The 24,841-nt window shown below is 49.9% G+C and overlaps 8 protein-coding genes across 8 annotated transcripts; 4 read left to right on the plus strand and 4 right to left on the minus strand.

The window, feature by feature from the left end:
• Window positions 1–238: 238 nt before the first annotated feature.
• PEX2_045980 (TIM-barrel enzyme family protein) lies at window positions 239–1,147 on the minus strand (the record flags this gene model as incomplete). Its single annotated transcript, XM_016741873.1, has 2 exons — window positions 239–990; window positions 1,060–1,147. 2 exons carry the CDS (start codon window positions 1,145–1,147, stop codon window positions 239–241), a joined length of 840 nt encoding a protein of 279 aa, XP_016603103.1.
• A 497-nt stretch (window positions 1,148–1,644) lies between these two features.
• PEX2_045990 (fungal specific transcription factor domain-containing protein) lies at window positions 1,645–3,315 on the minus strand (the record flags this gene model as incomplete). The annotated part of the gene is made up of 3 exons (XM_016741874.1): window positions 1,645–1,903; window positions 1,961–3,126; window positions 3,181–3,315. The coding sequence occupies 3 exons, from the start codon at window positions 3,313–3,315 to the stop codon at window positions 1,645–1,647; spliced, it is 1,560 nt and encodes a 519-aa protein (XP_016603104.1).
• An 816-nt stretch (window positions 3,316–4,131) lies between these two features.
• PEX2_046000 (Uncharacterized protein family UPF0261) lies at window positions 4,132–9,229 on the plus strand (the record flags this gene model as incomplete). Its single annotated transcript, XM_016741875.1, has 6 exons — window positions 4,132–5,425; window positions 5,979–6,043; window positions 6,092–6,699; window positions 6,774–8,837; window positions 8,908–9,110; window positions 9,159–9,229. The coding sequence occupies 6 exons, from the start codon at window positions 4,132–4,134 to the stop codon at window positions 9,227–9,229; spliced, it is 4,305 nt and encodes a 1,434-aa protein (XP_016603105.1).
• A 1,550-nt stretch (window positions 9,230–10,779) lies between these two features.
• Window positions 10,780–13,509, plus strand: PEX2_046010 (putative phospholipid metabolism enzyme regulator; the record flags this gene model as incomplete). Its single annotated transcript, XM_016741876.1, has 1 exon — window positions 10,780–13,509. The coding sequence occupies one exon, from the start codon at window positions 10,780–10,782 to the stop codon at window positions 13,507–13,509; it is 2,730 nt and encodes a 909-aa protein (XP_016603106.1).
• A 1,189-nt stretch (window positions 13,510–14,698) lies between these two features.
• PEX2_046020 (DUF3824 domain-containing protein) lies at window positions 14,699–17,448 on the minus strand (the record flags this gene model as incomplete). Its single annotated transcript, XM_016741877.1, has 3 exons — window positions 14,699–15,198; window positions 15,264–15,635; window positions 15,699–17,448. The coding sequence occupies 3 exons, from the start codon at window positions 17,446–17,448 to the stop codon at window positions 14,699–14,701; spliced, it is 2,622 nt and encodes an 873-aa protein (XP_016603107.1).
• Window positions 17,449–19,398: 1,950 nt separating this feature from the next.
• On the minus strand, window positions 19,399–20,833 carry PEX2_046030 (Phosphoesterase; the record flags this gene model as incomplete). Its single annotated transcript, XM_016741878.1, has 2 exons — window positions 19,399–20,208; window positions 20,273–20,833. The coding sequence occupies 2 exons, from the start codon at window positions 20,831–20,833 to the stop codon at window positions 19,399–19,401; spliced, it is 1,371 nt and encodes a 456-aa protein (XP_016603108.1).
• A 1,671-nt stretch (window positions 20,834–22,504) lies between these two features.
• On the plus strand, window positions 22,505–23,395 carry PEX2_046040 (uncharacterized protein; the record flags this gene model as incomplete). Its single annotated transcript, XM_016741879.1, has 1 exon — window positions 22,505–23,395. The coding sequence occupies one exon, from the start codon at window positions 22,505–22,507 to the stop codon at window positions 23,393–23,395; it is 891 nt and encodes a 296-aa protein (XP_016603109.1).
• Window positions 23,396–23,973: 578 nt separating this feature from the next.
• PEX2_046050 (Acyl-CoA N-acyltransferase) lies at window positions 23,974–24,570 on the plus strand (the record flags this gene model as incomplete). Its single annotated transcript, XM_016741880.1, has 1 exon — window positions 23,974–24,570. One exon carries the CDS (start codon window positions 23,974–23,976, stop codon window positions 24,568–24,570), a length of 597 nt encoding a protein of 198 aa, XP_016603110.1.
• Window positions 24,571–24,841: the final 271 nt, after the last annotated feature.

Here is a 24,841-nt window from a genome sequence, read left to right on the forward strand (position 1 = left end):
GGAGCACATCTCCTATTTAGCTACTAAGGGGCTGATGCCTGAGGCCACTACAACACACTCCTAGAGTCCTAGTCTGTTCCCTGTTGCTAGTCTTCTTTACTTTTTAATCCCTAAAGTCATTGAATCGTGCCTTATAGCCAGCTTGGCTTGGCTTCTCTAGCTCGTACTTGACTAGTCTATCTTGACATCTTCATTTGCCTTGCCGTCAACTCAGTGAGTGGATCAGACCGATAGAAAATTATCTCTTCAAGGCAATCTTTTTGAACTCGGCAGTGGTGTTCTTGATGGCTACTTCAACAGGAAGTCGCTCCATTGAACTAGCCCCATAGAAACCATGTAAGCCCTTCACCCTTTCCAAGACGAATTTCGCATCTTCTGGAGCAGCAATAGGCCCACCGTGACACAGCACGATGATATCCTTATTAATATGCACCGCCGCATCCCGAATTGCCTGGACCTCGACAACACATTGCTCCAATGTTTTTCCGGTCTTCGCCCCAATCAGCCCAGAAGTAGTCAGACCCATATGAGCCACGAGGATATCCGCCCCAGCCTTGGTCATAGCCTCAGCCTCCTCGACATTGAAAACATAAGGCGTCGTCAAAAAATCCAACTCAGCCGCCTGCCGTACCATCTCCACCTCTTTACCATACCCCATCCCAGTCTCCTCCAAGTTAGCACGGAAGTTGCCATCGATCAGTCCAACCGTGGGGAAATTCTGCACGCCACCAAAGCCCAATTCCCGCAGCTGCTTCAGGAATCGCGGGATGTGCTTGAATGGGTCCGTACCACAGACACCCGCAATTACGGGGATATTCTGAACGATAGGAATGACTTCCGCGGCCATTTCGACCACCACTTCGTTGGCGTTGCTGTACGGCATTAGTCCCGCAAGACTTCCGCACCCCGCCATGCGGAAGCGACCGCTGTTGTATATGATGACTAGGTCTGCGCCGCCGGCCTCGACCGATTTTGCGGACAGACCGATACCTGATGGTGCGTTATTATTTAAACTGATCGGTAGAGAGCTAAGAGGAATAGGTGGAACCTAATACGTACCCGCTCCGGCTCCAACAATGGGTTTCCCGTCTTCGATCTGACGGCGTAGGTTGGCGAGAATCTCGCTGCGGGAGGTGGGTGGCGCCATAGTAAGGAAATGGATATTTGTAGTTGAATCAATTGTTTATGTAGATTAAAATGGGAGAGATATTCTTCTCTTATCCCACTCGAAGCTACCAAACATATGATTCATCGTGCGTATGGCAAAAGGCGGGGCGGACTTCTGGAGCGCGGATGCGGACGGCGGAGATACAATCCAAGCGCGGAAACCGCGGACATAAGGGGGGGATCATAATCAGTCTATCTTTACTGATAGGAAATCATTGGAGAAGAAATTGCCCATTTCAATAGTCCTATGTACATTCTCAAATGCCTCCGGGTTAAGCCAACATGAATATTGGGGCTTGAATACTCGAACATTCTATGATCTGCCGTCCTACAAACTGTCTGTGCTCAGATGAGGACCAGACAAGTTAGATTGAACTGCCAATAAGTAAAAAGCTCATCATATCATGTCATATATTGATTCTATGCAGCTCTCAATCTGCTAATTCGTAACACGTAATGGACACCAGTCTGTTCGAATCAAGATGTAGTTCCCATTGAATTCATAATAAAATCCCACTGGTCCCAATCCATGTTCACTGGGTTGATCCATTGCTGCGGCTCAATCTGCCGAACTAGACTGGGGAACCCGACACCCTCCGAGGTGAATGCATGGCCATTACTAAGATCTGCGGGCTGGCCGATGGAATTCATCTGGCTATTTGACTTGGAGCCCTGCGATACTGCACTTTGTAGTCCATCCGGTACCAGTCCCGAGGCAGTCATCCACTTGCTAGACCTAGAGAGTTGTCCGTCAGTGTTAACTAAATCATACGTCACACGGTACTCAACTTACAGCATCTGGCCGAGAATCGTTGCTGTCCGGGTGCACAGCTGACTTTGCGCCTTTGACGCCTCGAGCCGAGAATGGCACTCGTGCAGCAGCCGCACCATATTCGATGTACAAGGCTCTTGGGGCTCTATAGAAAGGGCAAGCACCAAGACGAAAGCAGCATGAAAAGCATGAAAAGCACCCCGGCCACGGATATACCAGTAGAAGGGCTTGAATTGGGGCAGTCGATGGAAGTCGGCATGTAGTTCCAGGACGCGCTGTGCACTTTTCATACAGCGCTGTTTCGACCAGCTATGCTGCGGTAGACAAAAGGTCCCTTCATTCAGTATATTACTATGGAGGATGAGGACCAGATGATGGGCAAAACTGAGCAGCAGATTGGTATGAATAACCGAAGAGTTGCTCCTAAGCATTGAGGCGTAACTCTCCTCTAGTGGATCTAACTCTGCTCGGATGGCCGCGTCCAGACGTTGGAGGGGGGCTGTCGGATCCCGTGCAGCCAAAACAGGATCACAGATCTCCGACGATATCTGAAAGAGGCGAGATTTTCGGATCAGATACGAGATGGGATTGATGCCTACCGAGGTTGCAATCGGCCCTGGTTGTCCCTGGACGACATCCTCATCGCACACCTCGGCTGGGGGCAGGACACGCGACGAGAACACTGACTGGTAGATGTCTAACCCAGTAATGGCCATATTTTGGTTACAGAGCAGCGTGACCAGGCCTAGCCAACAGCGACGACGCTCCTCGGCTTCGACAATATCCAAGGAAAACGTGGCCGGGTCAACGTGACAACCGATCGAGAGCGCCAGGTGATAAACCAGCCCCAGAAGAGTCCATGTTTGGCCATGGCTATGGTGAATCCCATAGATAAGGTTTAGCAGTGCCTGCACTGTAGAAACGTTATGGCGCCAGAGATAGCGATCTGCTTCGAGGCATTTCATCGCTGCGGTATAATACCGCTCCGAGAGCTCTGTGACTCGATCCCAAGGGGTAAGTTTGCGGCTGAGAGTCTTAAGCAGAGGGCTGTCGTTTTCCAGTGCGAGGACAGCCGTACCCAGGATAGTAAAGAGGAGAGCAAGCCATGCTAGTGAAGCCTGATCTGGATCCTTGGAAAATCGACGATACCGTTCGTGGAACGTAGGGCTATGTAAGATAGGAAACAGCTATTTGGGTTACTTTTCAGTCATCCTGATGATATCGGGAGTAAGAAAACCTACGGGCGCAATTGACTGGAAATAAAGATCCTTTAGTTGGTTACAGTACTCCGTCGGGGGGAGCTTTGCTAAGAGATTATGTTTGTTTTCAGCATCATGTTCGCCGAAAGGATATGGTCCGCTGGGCGTGTCAATCATGGCACTCTCCTGGCTTGGAAAGGGACCCTCTTGAGAGACTCGATGAAAAATACGCCGGCCGGAGGTAACGGGGAGGAAGCGCACGTGTCCTGAAGCGGATGGGATGAGTGTACCCGTTGCAGAGGCTGTCGCTGGCTCTGATCTCCGCCTCCCTTCTATCTCTGAATCCAATTGGGGAACATTTAGTGAATGTAGCGCTGTTTCTTGCTGCTGGTTCTTTGCGTGCAACAAATGCTCCAGCTTTTCTACCCGAGCTACCAGATCAGCATTAGGTTCTCCAGCGACACCTTGATATTGTGGTTGGAGAGGGGTGTCAGGGGACGACGAGCGATTTTCCAGTGGCCGAGCCTGTGACTGGGATTGCTGCGGCTGTCGCTGTGGCTGTGGAGGTGTATTGGGTTGTCTCCTGGTACTATAAACACACTGCTCTAGAGGAACACGACGCCGTATGCAAGTAGCGCAAGCGGGGCCATCCCGAGGACATCGGATCTTGCGAACGCGGCAAGGCTCACAGGAGATCGGAAGACGCTGACGTGGACGGTGAGCGGACATAGTGATATCCGCTCCAATATACAGCCAGGATGTACAATATGATGCTTGAGAGTTCGGCTGGACGAGGGTGTAGTTGAAAGCGGAGATATTCGGAGAAGGCGGAGATAATTTTCAATCCTGTTTTTCGACCATGACACCATCAAATCATGATAACGCGAGGCACTTGGGGCACGCATATGTCACAGCTCAGTAAAATACCTATTCATAGTCAGATAATTCCGTAGGTATTTCACAGTCTTCCAAAAGTTCACCCTGAGCCTCACGATGCCACATATCATCCTTCTGGGGACCCTCGATACCAAGCTTGCAGAAACCCTATATCTCTACAACCAGCTGAAGCAGAATGCCACCCGCTTCTCGACCCCTCTAGAGATCACCTTGATTGACTGCGGCCGTCAAGTCATTACGGACGATGCCATCACCATAGGTCATACTGACCTTCTGTCCAAGTATGCATCTGGCGACAGCACCGGGATATTGAATCAATCCCGGGGAGAAGTGATTGAACTTCTCATCAGCTGTGCCATTAAGTGTGTCACAGACTTAGTGCGAACGACGGAGATCCACGGAATTATCGGTGCGGGCGGTAGTGGAGGAACCAGTCTGATCACCGCTGTAATGAGGACAGCTGCACCTCTTGGCCTGCCCAAACTAGTCGTCAGCACAGTCGCGTCCGGGAACACAGGGCCGATGATAGGCGAATGCGATATCACCTTGATGTACTCGGTCGTGGACATCGCAGGCACCAATCGGCTCCTCCGCGAAGTGCTGGGGAATGCAGCTGGCGCCATGTTCGGCATGGCATCGACATATCAACATAGGCTGGGTGAACGTCAGACCCAGAGTGCGCAAGACAATCAGCGAGAAGACAAGAAGACTAGAGTGGGTATTACCATGTTCGGTGTAACTACCCCATGTGTGGATCGCGTGAGACGTCACTTGGAAGACAACTATTCTGTAGAGGTTTACGTTTTTCATGCGACTGGTCATGGGGGAAAGGCTATGGAACGATTGGTGGAGGAGCGCCGTCTAGACGCCATCTTGGACATCACCACGACCGAGATCTGCGATATCATTGCTGGAGGGACTATGAGTTGCGAAAATAGCCGATTGGAGAGGACGCTCAAGCGCGGAATACCTAATATCATTTCCGTTGGAGCTACGGACATGGTCAACTTTGGTCCGGTCGACACGGTGCCACACCAGTACCGTGACCGCGAACTACTAGTCCATAATCCGACTGTGACTCTGATGCGTACCTCTGCAGCTGAATGTCGGAAAGTCGGGGCTTTCATTCTCGATAAACTAGACCGGTTTACCCAGGACCAAGAGATGGTTGAGGTGTGGCTGCCTAGGGGAGGAGTGAGTAGCATTGGGACAGCAGGGTCAGCCTTTGCAGATGCAGATGCCGATGCTGCCCTTGCTGATACCCTACGCTCCGGGTTAAAGGGCAGCATGATAAGAGTGGTATCAGATGAGCGAGATATAAATGATGATGGATTTGCACTTGACATTGCGGATCGGCTTATGGCTCTTGTGGCACAGAATTCCTGCCATAGTAAGCTAGGTAGGTCTGCTGTTGATTATCAGACAAAGTGTATCTAGTAGCTAGGAAATTTCGATATCTCATGATCCCCTATCATTTGCTAGCTGGACCCTTTACCCGCGAAAGCCTGAACAGTTAGTGCTGTCAAGGTCTGTATAGGACGTGTTGTTCAGCTTATGCCAGGGTCCAAGGTTACGGGCAATATCAAGGAGCTCAAGTTTATTTTGCTTTTATTTTGCTCTTCTTTTGCTTTACTATAGGTGATACCCAATAGGTTGTACAGTTGAATTTTATAGTTGTGCTGACCTCATCCATCCCGTTTTGGGTAAAGTCTGCAGGGCTATCCCATGGAATCCCAGAATCTCATCTGCCTCGAGAGGAACCTCGGGATTTCTCTTTGTATGGACCTCTCCTTTCTTCTCCTGTTGCACCATTATACAAGTAAAGTGTCAACTTGTTCCTTCTGTTTTATATCTGAATTTAAGATTTTACTTGCCTTGTTTTATCCCGGGAATGTTCCACTTTGGTTTTGCCACCCGCGTCATCCTCCCAACCTAAGCTGCAGCTCCCTTCAGTGCTGTCGACCATGCCGATGTCGGTTCCCCCGTGATCATCAGCACCAATAAGATCGTATGCAAAGCTGGTAGCCTGTATGCGAGTCTTTAGCCTGTGATCCAGAACCCGGTTTGCGTTGGCCTGGCTCCATTGGTTGATGAACTGCTGAAAAGTTCTCCTCCACTACAGTACAGTTGTGCTGTACTAGAGACCCCCAACCTCTATCGCGACCCAATTATTGAGGCTGTCACAATGGATCCGCCCATGATCCCGACACCTGGCACAGCGGCCTCCCGACCGCCTCGTTCCTCGCATTCGTCCAGCCCAAGAAAACGTCCACAGCGCACCGATTACCCACCCTCCGCTGATAACAACGCGAGCTATGGCCCAATGAGCGGCGGTCGGGCCCCAGGGACTGGTGCGGTACCCGTCGCCGAGGCTACAGCCAACAAGACCCGCTTAGAAACCCCCGCTGATAATGCTGCTGGCAAACCCTCCAAGTCCTCCAAACGCAAGAAGAACCGCAATCGCAAGCGTCGCAATCGACACCAGTCTTTTATTCCACCTGGTCAGGAGGAATCTCATGATAGCCCTGGGGAGATTTCGGATGCTGGAGGTGTCAGAGATTCAATGGAGGCCGATCGGCCAACCTCGAAGGACAAATCGTTCTTCAAATTGGGGCGCAATCTGAGTAATACAAGCTTGGAGAGCGATGCGCTATTGGACCATCGGTAAGATCTCGTGATTTCGTGATATTGAGCCATCTCGGAGCTTGAGATGGATACTGATTTTTCTTGCCGAGCAGGGACCAACCTTTGATGCGACCTCGTCGTGACAGTCGCCTTGCATCGTCATTTCGCCCGAGTTCCCTAACATCCAATGTCTTCCGGTCGAACGACGGGCAACCTCGCAGCACCCCGAGGGGAGGACGGAGCCAACAATACCACAATGGTGATAGTGACGAGGAGGATGCCAATGATCGGACACCATTGATGCGGCCAATTTCAAGCCACACGCCAGGCCACAATCGGTATGGAACAGACAATCGTGGGGGTTACTTCTCATCGCGTGCTCGACAGTCCTCTACGCAAACTATGTCCTCGGGATGTTCGCCAAAGGATGATCGCAGTCCACTCTATTCTCCCACTGTAGAGCGAGACTACGATGTCAACAACCCGCCATCGATTCCCGGGTCTCCGAAGCTGGGCCCGGAAATGAATTACGACGATGCGGTGGTGACAGGAGCTGATTGGGACTTCTCAATGGCCCGGTCAATGGAGAATCACAAGGACTCTTTGAATGCTCTCAACGACACGCTCATCGACATAGATGGAAATGGACTGCACCCGCATTCTGCGCCATCTTCTTCACCTGGATCGCCGCTGCTCTCTCCACACCAAGAATTGCGGCGACGCCGGACCGTGGCAGTACCAGCACAGGAAGACGTATGCTTCCCTACTGAAACGATATCTGAATTGGGAGACGAGGGACCAAGGCAAATGCGAGATGAACCCGGTGAGCGTCGACGGCGTAGACATCGGCGATGGCCCGATCTCTCTGCGCTGGAAGAATGGAGCCGCGAGGAGAAAGAGGATCGCAATGGAGACATTCGAGTTAAAAGGATCAGTGAGCCTATGCTCATCGAAGGCCGATTGCGTCCTCAGTATACAGGTTGGCGACGCGAAGAGGATGAGGCGCCTTATCGGTTCACATACTTCAACGAGGAATTCCCGAGCACCATTCATGCTCAAACTATCTCCGAGCTGGTACAACCAGGTGGTAGCTTCCGCGATTTGTTTATTCCAGATCCCCCCGAATTGGAGGATTCCTCAGAAGACGACGACGAGGAAGAAGAATCTTTCGTTGAAAATCCAGCTTTCAATAACTCAACCCATCACGCTAGCAAGCCAACATATCAGACGGACAACCAAAGTCAAGGGCAAGCCCATCAAACGAACGTCAATCCTTACATGATACCCCAGACCGTTGTTCCCAATGGAAGATCTACAAGTGACCTTATCACTGGCAATGCTCCTCCTGTCAGAGGGCCCTCACGTTTATCTGCCATTAGCGAAGGACGCCCAGACTCCCACCGAGAGCCCTCGCCCGCACCCTCAAACACCCCGTTTAACAATATCCCCAACCCAAAGCCTAAACGGTACGGTCCACGGCCGACTTTCTGGCTAGATGTCCTGTCTCCAACAGATGCAGAGATGCGTACGATTGCCAAAGCGTTCGGGATTCACGCGCTGACGGCAGAGGACATAATGATGCAAGAAGCTCGAGAGAAAGTCGAGTTGTTCCGCAGCTACTATTTCGTCAACTACCGCACTTTTGAGCAGGATACCAACAGCGAGGACTATCTTGAGCCGGTGAACATGTATGTGGTAGTTTTCCGCGAAGGCGTGATATCTTTCCATTTCTCGCAAACACCTCACCCAGCCAATGTGCGGCGGCGTATCCGTCAACTGATGGATTACCTGATCCTCAGCTCAGACTGGATTTCATACGCACTAATTGATGATATTACCGACGTCTTCGGCCCGCTGATCCAAGCAATTGAAGATGAGGTCGATGAGATCGACGAGATGATCATGCAGATGCACTCTTCCAGCAAGGAGGTGTCGTCCAATGACAGCGTGCTTCCTTCATTCGCACCAGGAGAGATGCTCCGGCGAGTGGGAGAATGCCGCAAGAAGGTCATGGGACTGTATCGACTTCTGAGCAACAAGGCCGATGTAGTCAAGGGCTTTGCCAAGCGTTGCAATGAGCAGTGGGAGGTCGCACCCAAGTCAGAGATTGGTCTGTACCTAGGTGACATTCAGGATCACATTATGACGATGACGGGTAACCTAACGCACTACGAAACGTAAGATTATTACCTATGTTCAAGGTTGCTCTTGCAAAATGTCGCAGAAATCGCTGACTGTATCTTCCAGAATCCTTTCCCGCGCACACTCCAACTATCTCGCACAGATCAATATCCTCATGAACGAGCGCCAGGAACATACTGCTGATGTCCTGGGTAAGCTGACTGTTCTTGGTACCATTGTCCTACCGATGAACATCATCTGCGGCATGTGGGGGATGAACGTCAAGGTACCGGGTCAGGAAATCGATAGCCTGACATGGTTCTGGTGCAGTATGTCTTCCCATTTTCCTTCCCATATCTTTTGCTAATGTATTATAGTTACTGCCGGACTATGCGTGTTTGCATTTGTATCTGTTTGGACTGCTAAAAGAGTCTACAAAATTGTATAGCAGTATGATGTGTCCCCATATTGCTTTCTACTTTTAGTCGATTGGATCGATACCCTGGATTTTGGTTTGGTTATTTTCGTTCATTTTAGGAACCTGGGGTTTTTCTTTTTGGTCTCTGGCTCTGGCTTTGAATATTTGGCGCGTTGGTCCTTGGGTTTGACGATATACGAAGCATGCGTTACTCTCTGCTTCATTTGGGAGGTTATCTAGGTTTACATAACGGCTACAGGTTGGATAGAACTGTATATTAATTAAAACCTGTTTTCCCTAGGTTATTGAACTACTAGTAGTCTTCCGCTCTACTCATCCTTGATTTTGTCCTTGTTTACTTTGGTACTGTTTTAGTGGCGTTTAGGATTCATTGTCCTTTTGACAGGAACAAAGACAGCAAGGATGTTGAAACCCTCGAAAAAGTGAGCCTAAATATAGACAATCTGAAAGACAATTGACTGTTCGAGGTTAAAGAAAGAAAAAACGGTCTATCTTCACTACAATACGAAGTAGTAGTTGTAGTTAGAGTTGAATGTATACAAAAAGGATGAGGCCGTGGCAAGATGAAGTCATTGTATTTCCCTTACATGAGTAATTAATTATTTCCTGCACCCTGCACGTTTTATTACCATTTATTACCATTTATTACCAATTTTAGCGTCACCCGTCCGTCATCAACCCCGGACAAAATCCCAAGTGACTTCATCCTTTTGTTTCTCTTCGGTTCATCTGCTCTTTCTATTTGATTTCTCATCTCTCTCTCTCTCTCCATCTCCTTCTTTTTTTTTTATCACATTCACTTTCTTTCCCGAGATTTTCCACTCGATTCTAGACTATCCGTGTGCTTCCATGCAGTGACCCCCTCCCTTCTTGACGTGGACCACGATCATTGGCCTCTGCCACAAACCTGACCCTCTCTGTCAGCCACTTTTCGCCGAGGTTTTGGTCACCGACTTCTCCTGCACATTTGGCAGCCCAGACGCCACTCCAGAACAACGTAAAACCAGTCAAGCCAAAACGTTGAGCCGGATCGGCGGGTCTCCATTTGCTCTAAATCCGCCAACCAAATCTTGTCATCTTTCATTCCTTCGTTCTAGGCCTTGTTTTTGTCCTTCCCGGCAACAAAGCACAACGGCACAAGTGATGTGTGGGCTCTTTGCGCTACACTGACCCCGGCCCACTTGGTGTTCTAAACAATATCCATCTCTCTCCAGTTTCCCCAACCCCTGCACCTGCTGCAGCCATTTTTCGCTTGTGCGTTTCTGTACAGAATCCGATTTCCGGCAACAGCATGTGGTCGTCGGCTATTCGTTCTGCTGTACCCTCACATGTGTAACGACCCGTATTCTGCGCAACATCCCATTCGATCCTCGTGATATCTCATTCGCTCTTACCAACAACAACTCACTTCTTCACCGTCAAGCTTTCCCTGTCTAGGCGCCGTGCCTTGCTTTTTCTGCTTACCCTTTTGGGCCCTGTGTCTGCCCAACTCCCTGGGTACCTCTCGGGTCTCCTGACTTGTCTACGTCGTGTCAGTCCATTCTAACTCGACACAGACCATGGCTGCGGAGTCCGAGAGGCCGCCTCATCTTAACGGCACCTCTGGTCGATCCAGAGAGCCGAAGGATACAGAGGCGGCGTCAGACCCTGTGCATCAATCTGCCAGCGAAAATGGCATGATGGAACGGTCCAGCATTACGTCCCAGACTCAACCTATGTCTCAGGTCCCCAAGCTTTTCCCCAATCTTCCTACCGCCTCCGCTACCGCGTCTACTACGAACTCCGCTGTCTCCTCCCGCGAACCCTCCCCAGTCCGACACTCCTCACGTACCTACAATCCTTCTTCGCCTAGCCGGGCATCTTCACACTCGCGAAAGACCAGTCAAGACCAATCCAGTCCCACCCGGCACTCTAACGGCTTGACATCTGGCCCACCCACAAACTCACCAGCACCGAATATTCAACGTTCCTCGTCTTCTCCTGTCAGATCCCTTGTTCTCTCCGCTCCTGTCGACCAGCTGGCCAATGTTCCGGGTCCGGAAAAGTCCAATATGCCATCATGGGCCGCGAATCGTCGCACGGATCTGGATTCAACCCTTCCGAATACATCGCATAAAAGATCTTCATTGCCGTTGGAGGATTTCGCACCCAAACCGGACCGAAACACAACCCGGACTGTCGCTAGAGGCGTCAGTGGGCCCGGTTCCTCCCTAGAAACAGTCGAAGAGATGGCAAGCAATCCCTCTACCCCGTCCAGTGATACTCCGACCAAGCTGGCAATCCCGGAGGAGTCACGATTGCACCGGATCGATGAAGACCCGACTCCACGTGCTTCGCCTCAGACTTTAGGAAGTGGCAGTGACAGTGGTGAGAATCGAAGTTCAGAGCCAAAAGAGGAGCCTCGTCCACAGGCGTCTGGTGCGGCCAAACCGCCCAAAACCCTCATGTCACAGCGGTCGACAACATCACTTAGTGCTGGTGCTCGTGGAAAGCCTGCCGACGGCTCAGTTCGCAACATGATTGTAGAAACAGAGACTGTCAGTTCCATACCGCAAGTTTCCATGGGAGTGGGAAATGGTGAGCGAGGCAGCGCTTCCCGTACAGACCAGGGTACACTCCGCATGAAACCCTCCAATGAGACAATTCGTCCGCGCAAAGAAAAGAAAAAGACCCGTCGGCCCAATGCCCTTCTTACGACAGGCCCTGTAACAAGCAAAGCAGACATCTTTGAGGCTAGAGTGGCCAATGCAGTAGATGAGGCTGATGTTTCGGACTCCGACGAGACCTTCGTTTACGACTCGAACCCGCCTGATCCATACCCTTCCCGCCCACCCCGGTATCATTCTCGGACTCCTAGTGCCACATCCATGGCGAGTCAAGCGGACCAAATGTCTAGTCGTACCCGAGGGTTGCGGGATGCTTCTCACGGCGTGACAGGCAAACGCAGCATGAAGTTTACCAACGCCAACCCCTATAACAACAGCAGTATAGATGGCGATGGTGTTGAGGCTGAAATGGCTTCGCGTTCTTCTAGAACCGATGGAAGTGGAACCATTACTCCTCGGCATCACAATTTGGGCCGCCTTCATGGACGCAACGGCGTGCACCCAAATCTTTTTGATAACGACAGTGCAACCTCACAGAGTCAATCTCAAAAATCTCCGCGCCATTTCATCGGGAATACCTACAGGCATTCGCGTCACAGCAATACCCGGTTGTCTCCCAATTACAGAACTATTAATGGTACCAAGAAGGGTAGTGACTTTCATACCTATGATTACGAGGCAGAGGGTGCGGACGATGAACGCACACCATTGGTAGGCACACCACGTACAATCCACAGTCGGAATGGTCGACGGCCCAACAGTGCAAGCTTGCGGCAGATGGAGTATATGGCGCAGCGGGAACGCGGAATTTTCGCTCGATTTGGTTCATGCGCTATTATCTTCCTTATGTTGTTGATTGTCGCTGGCGGTGCTACCTCATTCATCATTGCGGCAACTCAACCCCTCCTAGATGTCCAAGTTATTGCGATTCAAAACGTACTGGCTTCGGAACAGGAAATCATGTTGGATTTGAACGTGCAAGCCGTCAATCCGAACTTGTTCCCTGTAACCATTGACGATACCGATGTCAACATATTCGCGACGAGTCGCTTTGTGGGAACCGACAAGCTTTGGCGTGAGCATGGTGGTTCGGATAATTTCCCACGCGTGGAGCAAAGCCGACGTCGCTGGCAGTTGTCACAGGCCGTGAGGTGCCTGGGCAATGTGGACTGTATCAAGGAAGCCATGCCTAGCCACTCTGACCCCCACACCACCGATGGGGTTGACAAGGGTACCGATCCTCCAACTGACCCAGAAGGCGATTCGCGATCTATGTTGCTTGGCCGCGTGTTCCACTTCGATTCCCCACTGTCTTTCGAATCATCTCCTTGGAATCATTTGACTTCCAGCTCCAAGGGACAAATCCGTCTAGCCCGACCAGGAAACAAAACTGAGACAGGAGGCACAGAGCGCTGGGAGCGAGTCCTCCAACACCCCTTTGAGTTGACTGTCCGCGGCATCATCAAATACCAGCTCCCACTCAGCTCCCGCTACCTCTCGGCATCTGTGAGCTCCAGCATCAAGGTGGTGCCCAATTCCGATGACAACGATCCAGAACAAATACCTCCGATCAATGGCACAGTGCGCATTTCTGTACCACAAAAAAGCGCACCATCCATTCGCCTTTCACTCGATACTCGTTCCCCCGGATCGGAGAATACGAGACGACCTTTTACGGCATAACAAATTTAGCGATAGATCGATATCATTGACTTACGACAGCCCTATTTTCTCTTAATTACTTTTTACTTTCTTACTTTTTCATGTAACGCGACGAAAAGCAAAGAGCCTATTGCCTTTGGTGGCCCACTCTGCATACATCATACAAATACGCAGTATGGCCCCTACCTTCCCTTGAGACTTCTTTACGCAGTATACCCCATTTGCAATTTTCGTCTTTTTGTGCTCGCAAGCCTTGGACAAACAAGTTCTATCACGGATCAACTCCGTATAGTTTTTGTCGCCCATTTTCGCCTTCTCTCTTGTCTTTCTAAAAAAGCGCTCCCGGATATGGCTTTTTCTTCTGCTGGCCATTTCCTTCCTTGGAATGGATGCGATAGCTACATACGCTCCCTCCATTCATTCCTTACACGGCAGCCAGCCACACCCTTTTACTGGGTTTGATTCCGTTTTTTTTCCGTGTCTATCCTTGGTGCGAAGCACGCTGTATCTGTACTATTTGTCTGATTTCTGGCTGATCTCGGAATCGCCCTTGTGTTTTATCTCTTTTCACGGCAGGACTTTTGGGAAAGATATTTGTTTCAATATTTTTTCGTTATTAGCTCAGTCTTTGAATACGAGACGGGTTGGGCTTCTCAAAATGTTTCGTCTACTATTAGATGGGTTTGTGTCTATATTTCTTTTCATTTGGGTCCCTTGTAAACATGGATATAGATGTTCTTTCGGGGTTTTAGATATACTAGTGTTAGTTATAGAATAGATGTCTTCCTTTTATATGATCAACCTGGTCGTCAGATTTCGCAAATGAGATCCGCTCTTTACTCTACGAAACTTCCCTTTAATTTTACTAAAGCATCCATGATGAGTTACCAAAAAGGAGATTTAAAACATAACCTATACCATCCTATAAAGAAAGAGCAAGCATTGCATTATCTAAACACATACACGTCATAAAATCATTATCATCGGCAGCAGGCATCATTCATAACCATGTAACCAATATTGACCAGCATAAAACGTCAAGGATAAAATACCAAGGAAAAAAAAAGATAAAGAGCCAAAGAAACAGGTTAGATGTAAGAAATAAAGTTGATCAAACCAGAAAAACCACCTTAAGCAGAAAAAATAGGCATAATGTCAAGGGGATGGGTGGGGATAAGTGGGATAGAATGAAACATCACACAGCAACCCGCTAGAACAGAACCTTGGTAAACTTATTCACCAGATCCTCAATTTTCTCCACAGCAGGGTCCCTCTCGGGAAGAAAATGGCCTTTCCCGTCAAAGCGGTTGGGTAGGTCGATGGTTGAGTCGGACTCTGGCTCAGAGACTTTGTTGTGGTCTCTTCCCTCATGGTGTCTCGGGGCTGGCGGGTGATTTCGATGTTGACTAGAAGCATGGTAGGAATCGTAGTGATCTGAGGAAGCAGGACTAGGATAGGGCATAGGTGGATAGGGGACGGATGAGGAGCGGCGGCGATGATGAGGATAGGTATCACGATCTCGATCGTGACGCTGGTCTCTACCTCCGTGATGTGAAGATGAATATGTTTCAACGGTAGAATCACTATCATCGGTCTCGTAGCCAGGATCCCGCGGGGAATCCGTCAAGTCGAAAGCGACGGATTTCGACACTTGTGGCGGTTGGCTAGTTGACCGGGGTGGAGATGGTGGAAATGGGTGGATGTTTAGACCTGTCGATTGGAGATTAGCTTTTATTGCATTCTATAGAGTCACAGTTGTGGTTCATTGAACCCACCCTTGTGTGCGTGGTTTGCATCAGGAGGTAGGATGGAGCTGCTCACATTTTCATCAGCCCTACGCGGCCGAGGTGCGTACTGCTCGGGTCCTGGTCCTGGTCCTGGTCCTGGTTGCGCAGCGCCATAGGCGTAAGGCTGGGGAGGGGCAGCGCCTGGTGGAGGTGGGTAGTCCGCTGGATTGTAGGGAGCAGGGGTACCGCCGTTCAGGTTGTAGGTTGAGTCGCCTGGGGGCGGGGGGAAATAGTTGTTGTTTGGGTAGTAGTGGGGGTCAGCCATGGGTGGAGCTCCCGGGGCTGTCTGCGGGGAAAGCGGGTATGGTTCTGGGTCATAAGATTCTTCATAAGGATCACGGTGGACGTTGTCGTCATGCTCTAATTAGACCACTAGTCAGGGTGAATATTTCTCGATAAAATTTAGGTGAAGTGGGGACTTACTGGAGTGCTCGCGTTCGCGCTCTTTGGACTTGCGACGCTCGTTGTACTTGTGTGCAGCGTAGCCGAGCCCTGTTGCGCCCAGGGCGGCACCCGCGAGGTCTCGTGAGCGGCTGTGGTGCTTCTTGCCTCGTCGACGACCTTCGCGGTCAGAACCGGATGAACTGCTATAGCGGGCGCGGCTGCGACTGCGGCTGCGGGTATGACGTCGGGGAGCGTAGGCTTCCTGTGCATCATAGTAGGGCGCGCCGGGCTGACCGTAGTAGTGCTCAGATGGGATGCTACCTGCGACTGGGTCGTTGCCGTACTCGATCAAGCCGGCCGAGTCGCGATTTGGATCGGGATAGGACTGTGATGGGGCGCGGCTGCGAGACCTTGAGCGATGACGGCCCCGGCTCGAGCCCCCCTTTTCCTCTTTGTCACTCTTCTTCTTCTCGTAGAGACCAGTGGCAGCAGCAGTGGCAAGACCGGCACCCACAATGGGAAGAGCTTGTCTCAGACGACTGTGGGAGCGGGAGCGCTCACCCTTTCGAGAGCGCGAGTGGCTGCGGACCTTTTCAACCAGGCCAGCCACGGCCGCACCGGCCAGTCCAGCGCCAGCCATGTGCTTGCGGCGCTCAGACATGCTGCGTTCACCATGTTCTCCATCCTTCTCCGAACGACCCCGGCTAGCGGCACGAGAACGGGAGCGAGTGCGAGACCGGCCTTTGCGCTCTCCGGCCTTCGACTTGCTACGCAATGCAGCCACACCGGCAGCTACAGCGGCAGCACCAACTCCTAGCTCGAGCAGAGTCTTTGCACGAGAGTGTGAGTGCGAGCGACTGCGGCTGCGACTGTAACGACTCCGGCCATGTCTGCTGTGGCGATGAGAAGAACGGTCATCTTCAAAGGAATGAGAACGGTGGCGGCTCTTACTACGACGGTAGTAGTCCCGAGCATGCGATGCAGCGTTTACAGCGACCGCACCAAGAGCACCGGCACCGACGGTCTTACCAATACGGCTGACACCATGGCTGACTTCACCATCTTTCTTGCTGTGGCTGCGGAACAATTCAGCTGCACCAGCACCTACCAATGCACCCTCTGCCATATGACGACGGTGGTGAGAGTGGTCGTCATAGTCTCGAGTTTCCTTTCGGATGTACACCATGCTGTCATCGCTGCTGTAGTCCTGATCACGATCACCGCGGCGGCGGCGACTAGTCTGGGAAACGGAATCATCAGGGCTCAGCTCACGCCGGGAGCGATGTTCGTCGTACTCGCGGACTCGACGGTGGCGGTGATAGTAATAGGGGTCCTCGTCGGCCTCGGAGCGGCGCACGACATCGTACTCAGATTCACGGGGACTAGTATACGAAGTGCGGGCTTCACGAATAAGTACGGGTTCTTTTTGGGTGGCAATGGTAGTAGCAGTATGGGACTGCTTTATTTGCTCCAGGGAATCCATGGACCGGGAGTGTGGATAATTGGTGTAGGGATGTAGGTACTCACGATCGTAATAGTCTCTCTCGTAACGTGTAGGTGGCTCATACTCAACCTCTCGCTCGTAGCGCGAGACGGTCACCGGCTCTTCGCGGTCCGTTTTGCGCCGGATCACCAGCTCGCGCTCGCCGCCGAAAGAGTCATCATGTCTCGACATGAAGTCTCGACGGTCTTCTCGACGATCGTCTTCAGGAGAAATGACGTAACGCTTGATTGACACGGGACGGGTCTCATCCCAGTCTCGTTCGCGATCTCTGTAAGTGTACGACATAGGATGTAATAGGGGTTGTGAGAAATGAGAAATGATTGAGGAATGAGTCGAGAAGTAATAAGTAGAAGGGCAAAAAAAAAAGTAAGATGCACAATGCAAGAAACTGAGGGGGGCGGCAGGGAAGTGGGGGTGTGCAGAGAGGGCGCGATCAACTAATGGTCGAAGATTATTCCAGTAGAAGCCCCCCGGGCAGATTTTGATTGGTAACGATTATGTCGGCCAAACAAATCAAAGCCAAGAAAAGCCGAAAGCCCAGTGGGGTTTGAATAATGATTCAGGATGATGAAAGCCGTCCACAGGCGTTCTGTAGGGCAGAGAGCGGAGTATCGGCACACACCCAACCGGCTCAGCCTCAGACTAGATGATCGACAGGCAGCACCGTATCGGACTCGAAAGACTCGGAGTGGAGAGATGAGAGAGTTGAAAGGCAGATGGTAGATTAGTAGAAGCAAAGATGAAAGATGATGTGAAAGAAGGATGGAAAAGGAAAAAGAAAAAGACAAAGAGAGAAAGATAAAAGAGATCCACGTGAGGCTCTTAAACTCATGGCACTCTTTGCCCGGGGGCTGTGGCGAAACACTCGAAACCCTCGAAACCCTCGAAACCCTCGAAACACTGTCGTGGCTTAGAACGTTTGTAGAATTACAGTATTTTGTTTACTCTCCGCTCTTTGGTTCTTCCCGTTATCAATCCATGGGTTCTATCGACTGGTTCGGGTGGATTCCATGGTTCCTAGCTTTTATATGGATACCTGGATACGGTACACATACTGTACACATACTGTACAACATAGTACCTACTATCTAAAAGCATGTACGGTAGATGCAGCCTCGCCTCTAGGGCTGCATTTCAAATGTCATCTGCCGCTTTGACAGGTGTATCTAACAGGTCTGGAAGAATGGATCGGCGCTATATGAAAATAGTCATGAGAACATTTTCCTGCAGTTTCCTGCAGTTTCAGCTGATAGGGCACGAATAGTTTAGCTATAATCCACACATTCTATTATAGAATACTTTGTAATGTTGATCTCTAGTATTTTAGGTTGCCGTTTTAAAATTATTGGTATCTTAGCGTAGAAGCTGTGTTCCACTAGGCGCCCAGGAGTTGACATCATAAAAAGACTACCCCTGCGGATATTGTTGTATCACATCCGGGGCAATAAGAGGCGTAGGATATAAAGCGCCCTAGTCTTTATTTTCTTTGAGGGAGCCCCGCGGATGACGTCAATGCCATGCGGGGCGTTCTCGGCTCATTTATGCACTAAGGCTGAGTCCACTTCGCCCCAGGCTTTGAACAAAAAAGGTGTGAAGATACGGTGAAGTAAATATCAATAAGGGTAATATAATGAAATAAAAATTCAAGCCCCTTTACGCTATATGCAGAGGCCAAAAGATACTAGAGACTGAGTAATATTAACTTTTCCATCCTCCAAGCGCCAAGTTGCCTTGCGTTTCCTGATACACAGCCAGTATCAGATAGAAACTTTGCTGGCAGATGTTGAGTCAAAGAGTATCAATACTGTGCAGTTTGCCCCAGGCTATTTAAACCCGAGGCAGCGCTTGTTAGATCTATGTTTCAGGACCACGAGGCACAGATGATGACTGGGTCACTCCATGCAAGAGGCAGTACCAACATGACGTCTGGTGCTTAACATAAATTTTGTCACACATGGACTCGTACTGCATATTTTGTGTCGGTGGCCAGCGCTAAAGTGAGGGTTCGTCATCACGACGACGTTTCCTTCAATGTCTGCTTCGGTCTCAGTGCTACTGATACTGATGCAGTCCTGCTGTGCAGCAATACCACAATACACACAAATAGGAAATTTGATAAAGACTGTACCCAACAGGATCGTGTCAATGTCATGGAGTGGGATTGTATATATCCTTGTTAGGCTGTTGAAACCCCTTATACAAAATCAACGTATGAAGCAGCACCACCGCACTATTCTAAATCTCCGCCTTTCTAAAGGCCTTGGGTACCGGCAACTTGACAGGGGTGTCAGTGCGCGCTGTGCTCTGAATAAGATGCTCAAACGAAGGCGAGGATCCAACACGAGGCGTGAAAGGCTCAAAGTCCCAGAGGTAGCCGAGGGTGCGCAGGATTGAAGAAGCAGAGTAAGACACGACCTCTCCATCTGAGTTAGTGCCCTTCTGCTCGACCTGGCCTTTAGCAATCCACGGCGAGATCAAGAGAGTTGGGACGCGACCACCGAGACGGTCGAAGGAAAATGTATACTTCTCGCCGGAGGGCGCGATTTCGGTGTACGTCAGGTCATCCGGGCGGGTAGCCAGCGGGGGCGGGACATGGTCGTGGAAACCGCCAGTCTCATCAAAGGTGAGAATCAAAAGCGTCTCTTCCCACTGTGGGCTAGAGCGGACTGCATCGTAGACATTCTTGATGAGGGCTTCGCCTTCAGAGACGAGACCGGTTGGATGCATGGAGTTTGTGCCCACGCCGCAGCAGGACGGGTCAACGAATGAGAATTCCGGGAGTTTGCCGGCTGCCGCATCGGCGTAGAAGTTATCTAGGGGGACTGCTTTGTCGGAGTTACCGCTTGTGAATGTCCAGTCGAAGAAGTAGGCGTCAACCATACTAGGGCTTGTGTAGTAGTTCTTCCAGGTGTGGTTGGTTTCTGAGAGCTGCTGGAAGATAGAACGTTGAGTGAGGCCGTGCACATCTGGGTTGAAGGCATCATCGTTGGTGCCGTGACCGGCAGATGTGCCTGAGAGTACAAAGGCACGGTTGGGGTTGGTGGGCTATTCATACATGTTAGAGACTATGGGTGGCGGGTATAGGGCATGGAACTTCGCTCGGACTTACACCAGGGTGATCCGAATGCCAGTGATTGAAAGTGAGATAGTTTTGCACCAACGTAGTCATTACGGGGACCTCATCCTCAATATAGTAGTTGATGACTTGCTTGGCCAGATAAGCCTTGTCGGCATCGTCCCCATAGCTGCGCAGCTGCTCATGCACAAAGCCATGCTGAGTGGGAGTGAGCTTGCCCTCAGCAATGTGGACATTGCTTGGGGCGAAAGTGCCATAGAACTCGATATTGTTTCCAGTCACCGAGTGATCAGGATCATCCAGGACAGAGTCAAAGTCCTTAGCAGAGCTGCACACGTTGCCAGCTGCAGGATCGGTCAAGTTATACGGGTTGCAGAAAGGTCCGTTGTTGATGGGGTTCTCCAGTCCCTTGATAGTCTGCCCGCCGAGCAGGTTGTCCACAGAGCGGTTTTCCATTTCCAGGATGACAACATTTTTTATCTTGCTCTTTAGATTGGCGATGGAACCCGAAGAATGAGGGGATTGTTGAGCCTTTGCATCAGCTGAGACCGCTGCCGCAAAGGCCAACAGACCAAGAAGGGCACTGAGGTTCATTATGAATCAAGGGGACAGGCCAGTCGAAGGTCTAGTCAGAGTGCTTGGTTTTCTGAGGTTTGAATCAAAGGATATGGTGTCTGTCTTATATGTGCATTTAACCAAATATCCCTGGCATTCCTCCGAAAAATCCAATTTTCAATATCCCCTTCCAAGTGTTGCTCTGAAAAACACGGCTCGATGGAGTTCTATCTAGAAGCATGGGTCTGGAGAGCGGTAGTGATCAAGCTGCGGGGTCATATAAATTAACACTCTCACAACGCGGGGGTGGACAACGTCAATATGAAATGCACCCGATTGGAGATCGTCGCATCGTCCCCATATTTCACATCTGATTGGCCACTTGGAATCGATGGGCAGGCACCTCAATCACGTAAAAGAGGTACCAGCAGCACAGAATGTTGTGTTTCACGCACGCCCTTAAAGGTCGGCGCATGAGCACTTACCATCACGCCAAGCATTCGCACAGACTGTGAAAGTGCCAACACATGAAGAATGACCCTAAAAAGCAAGGTCATGAGTTGCCTGGCCAAGTTTGGTATGTTGGCTCGCAGGCAATTTGATTCGGCCCACTTCATGCCGTGTGGAATTCCCCGGACCACAACAAGACAACTGCCACGGGGTTTCCCACGCTAGGATTATCGGGATGAAGTGCGACTTCCACAACGTTCAACATAAAGTGTCGATCGTTGCAAAAGGTGACATTTGATTCCTCTTCACTGAAGTATTTGATCGCGCCTGAAGTTGAGTTTCATGCGCTCCCGCGGCCGTGCGGGTAGAGGGCGGTGATTGGCTATCAACCTTGCAACAGCCAACAGCCTTAGGTGGTGAGCTGGATTGGATTATTCTGTAAAGTCCGATGTAGTATTCGGAGGATACTCAGATAATACAAACGTAAGCTTTTGTAGATGCGGGGGTACAATCGACCTATGTAGTGCTTTCCACCAAGAATCACTCGTCTCTATCCATCTACATCGTAGTGTACTAATGTCAAGCCACATCTTATTGAACTCCAGTAAGCTAATCTAACACATACATTATATACAGACTACAGATCTTGCTCTCCACTCGATTATGCCGGCCAAATGCTGATCTTAAATAGAAAAGGACAATATGCTTCCAAAAGGGGAAGGTGGGTCTTATATCACGTGCTGATGCCTGAACATGTATTCAGTTGATGCCTGCAAATATTGCAGACACTGTCACCCACGGCCTATGTTGTACAACATAGATTGATAGTGTCTATACATGTTTTATTTAGCACGCCTTTGATCTTTTAAGCCCATCCAAAGCTCACTATTCTAGAAATTCCCAGAAATACCCAGAAATACCCAAATTATTCATGCATCGGGTAAACTGTCGATGATGCCATCTTCAAATGTCTCCGACACTAGCCCCCGCCATCAAAAACCAATTAATAATCATGTCTGGATTTCCAATCTAACGTTGCCTCATAATTTATACCTTATATATAGGTTTAAAAAAAGTCTTTTGTTTCTTACCTGTCACATAACAGCATCCTCATACTGTGGAAAAACATTCCCTCTCAATTGCACAGAGTTCAACAGCCCACTACTATCCCATCGTGAGGAAAGCAAAACTCATCCAATAACCTCAACATCACAACAAAATCTATGATCTAAACGGTCTACACACCAAACTATCATAAAAATGACGACAGCAGCATTCAGATACATTGACCGAGCTTCATACGACCCCAACGCCACAGAGCCATTCAAAAAACCCTGGGGCAAAGTCGACGGACCAGGCCGGTCCTACCAACTCACAGAACTGGACCGCAAAGTCGAGGACCTCCGAGGCCAAGAGTCTCAATTCACAACAGACAATTCCGGCTTCGCTTTATACAACTCACCTGCGAAGGAGACCGCATTCACCGACGATGCCAAAGTGCAGGCGGGTTACTACGCAGAAGTAGAAGAGCTACTCCGCAAGAAGCTCCCCGGGGTGAAAAAAGTAGCCATCTTCGACCACACCATCCGGCGACGGACGCCGGGATCAGCGCGCAGTCCCGTGCAGCTGGTGCACGTGGACCAGACGCCCCGAGCTGCTGAGGCGAGAGTGCGTCGCCACCTGCCCGAGGATGAAGTAGAGGAGCTGTTGAAGGGCCGATACCAGATTATCAATGTCTGGCGTCCGATTGAGAATCCGGCTTCTGATTTCCCATTGGCGCTGATTGATTGGAGGAGCATCGCTCCTTCTGATTTTGTCAAGGTTGATCTTCTTTATCCGAAGGAGTGGCAGGAGAATCAAGAGGTGGCGCCTGATTCTGAGTCGATGTTTTCTACGGAGGGATATGAGGTCAAGGGAGAGACTTATGCTATTGCTCCTAATGAGGGACATCGTTTCTTTTACGCTAAGGATATGACGCCCGAGGAAGTCATGTTCATCAAGTGCTTTGATTCGAGCAGTCATACTATGACTGAGGGGAAGACTGATATTGCTCATGGGTCCGGACATACTGCTTTCTTTGATCCGCAGACTCCTGCTGGATCACCGGGGAGGCAAAGCATTGAAGTTAGATGTCTGGTTTTTTATGAATAAGCACAAGGGGCTCTCATGTCGCAACGAGTGATGTATTCAATCCAAATGTCATATCTTTCACGTTATTTCTATCCTGTATATCATCTATATTATTGCTATTCATGTCCCGAGGTCATTAATGGGTGGGGCTCGGCCGACAGCCACCTATCTTTCCGATATTGCGCAGGATTCTTGGCCCAAGTGTCATCAGAAGGCGCATTTGATAAGTCAAACCAATAACCTTAAAAATCTATGTAAAATGTCTGTTAAACCTAAGAAAGATACTTAGATTACCAATTGACCCGGTCTTGGCAGGAGTATGTCTGCGAACTTCATCTGTGAGTCACGGAACATCCCCATATTACATCTCCATCTTTATAAAAACCCCTCCCTCCCTCCAAGAGATCAATTTATTTTTTGATTGTTCACCTCCAATTCGAACTTCACATATTCACAGCTCGCATCTACCAAGGCTTTTTCCCATTTTCTCATAATTACTTCAAGACTGCTCAAAAATCCGGCTAAAGAGTGAGCCCTAACACCAATGCCCCCTCCTACTCTCCTGGTGAGCATACTAACATCTACCCCAGGATTCAAAAATGTCCTCTTCAATCTCAGAACTACGAAACCAACCCAAAACCTGGACAAAGGGAGAATACCTAATCTCAACAGACACATCCCTAATCCCCATCAAAACCCTAAACGCATGGTACGCGAGCGAAGAATTCTACTGGGCAAAGCCCATGCCAGAGCCTGCGTTGCGCGAAACATTACAGAACTCCCTCTGTTTCGGGTTGTACCACACTACAAACCAAAGCCAAAGCCAGCCAGACAAGACACCAGAGAACGATACATCGCCAGAATCCACTCTTGAATTTGTCTGCTTCGCACGCTGCGTAACAGACTACACAACATTTCTCTTCTTGACAGACGTCTTTGTCCTTTCCTCACTCCAAGGCCTCGGTCTGGGATCATGGCTTGTGACCTGCGTGCAGGAGGTTATTGAGACGATGCCTTATCTGCGGAGATCACTGCTGCTTACTGGTGATTGGAAGCGGTCGGTGCCGTTCTATGAGAAGGTTATGGATATGGAACTTATGGTGTGTAATCCTCCAGTCGATGGGAAGGATGCGGTAGGTTTTGCTGTAATGCAGCGGAAATCTTGGGGGGCTCCTGGGTTTGGGGAAATGCCCTAGATATATCTTTTGGAGTTTAGAATGGGGTTGTTTGAGGATTATTATATTATAAATAGCATTGTTGTCGTGAGTTAAAGTATATTTAATTTGAAAGAGACGCTTTTGTTTCCATCTGTTCATTGCTCATATCACTCGTGACCAAACATTATAAGGAAATAAATACTAAGTCACCCAGACTTCCGATTCCTGTATGCTCCACGCCAAAGTCCTGGCTCTTAGCTCTTAGCTCCGAGCTCTGAAATTCATATCATCATCAAGAAATCATCCCATC

This window comes from Penicillium expansum (genome assembly GCF_000769745.1).
Source record: "Penicillium expansum strain MD-8 chromosome Unknown contig147, whole genome shotgun sequence".
Lineage (NCBI taxonomy): Eukaryota > Fungi > Ascomycota > Eurotiomycetes > Eurotiales > Aspergillaceae > Penicillium > Penicillium expansum.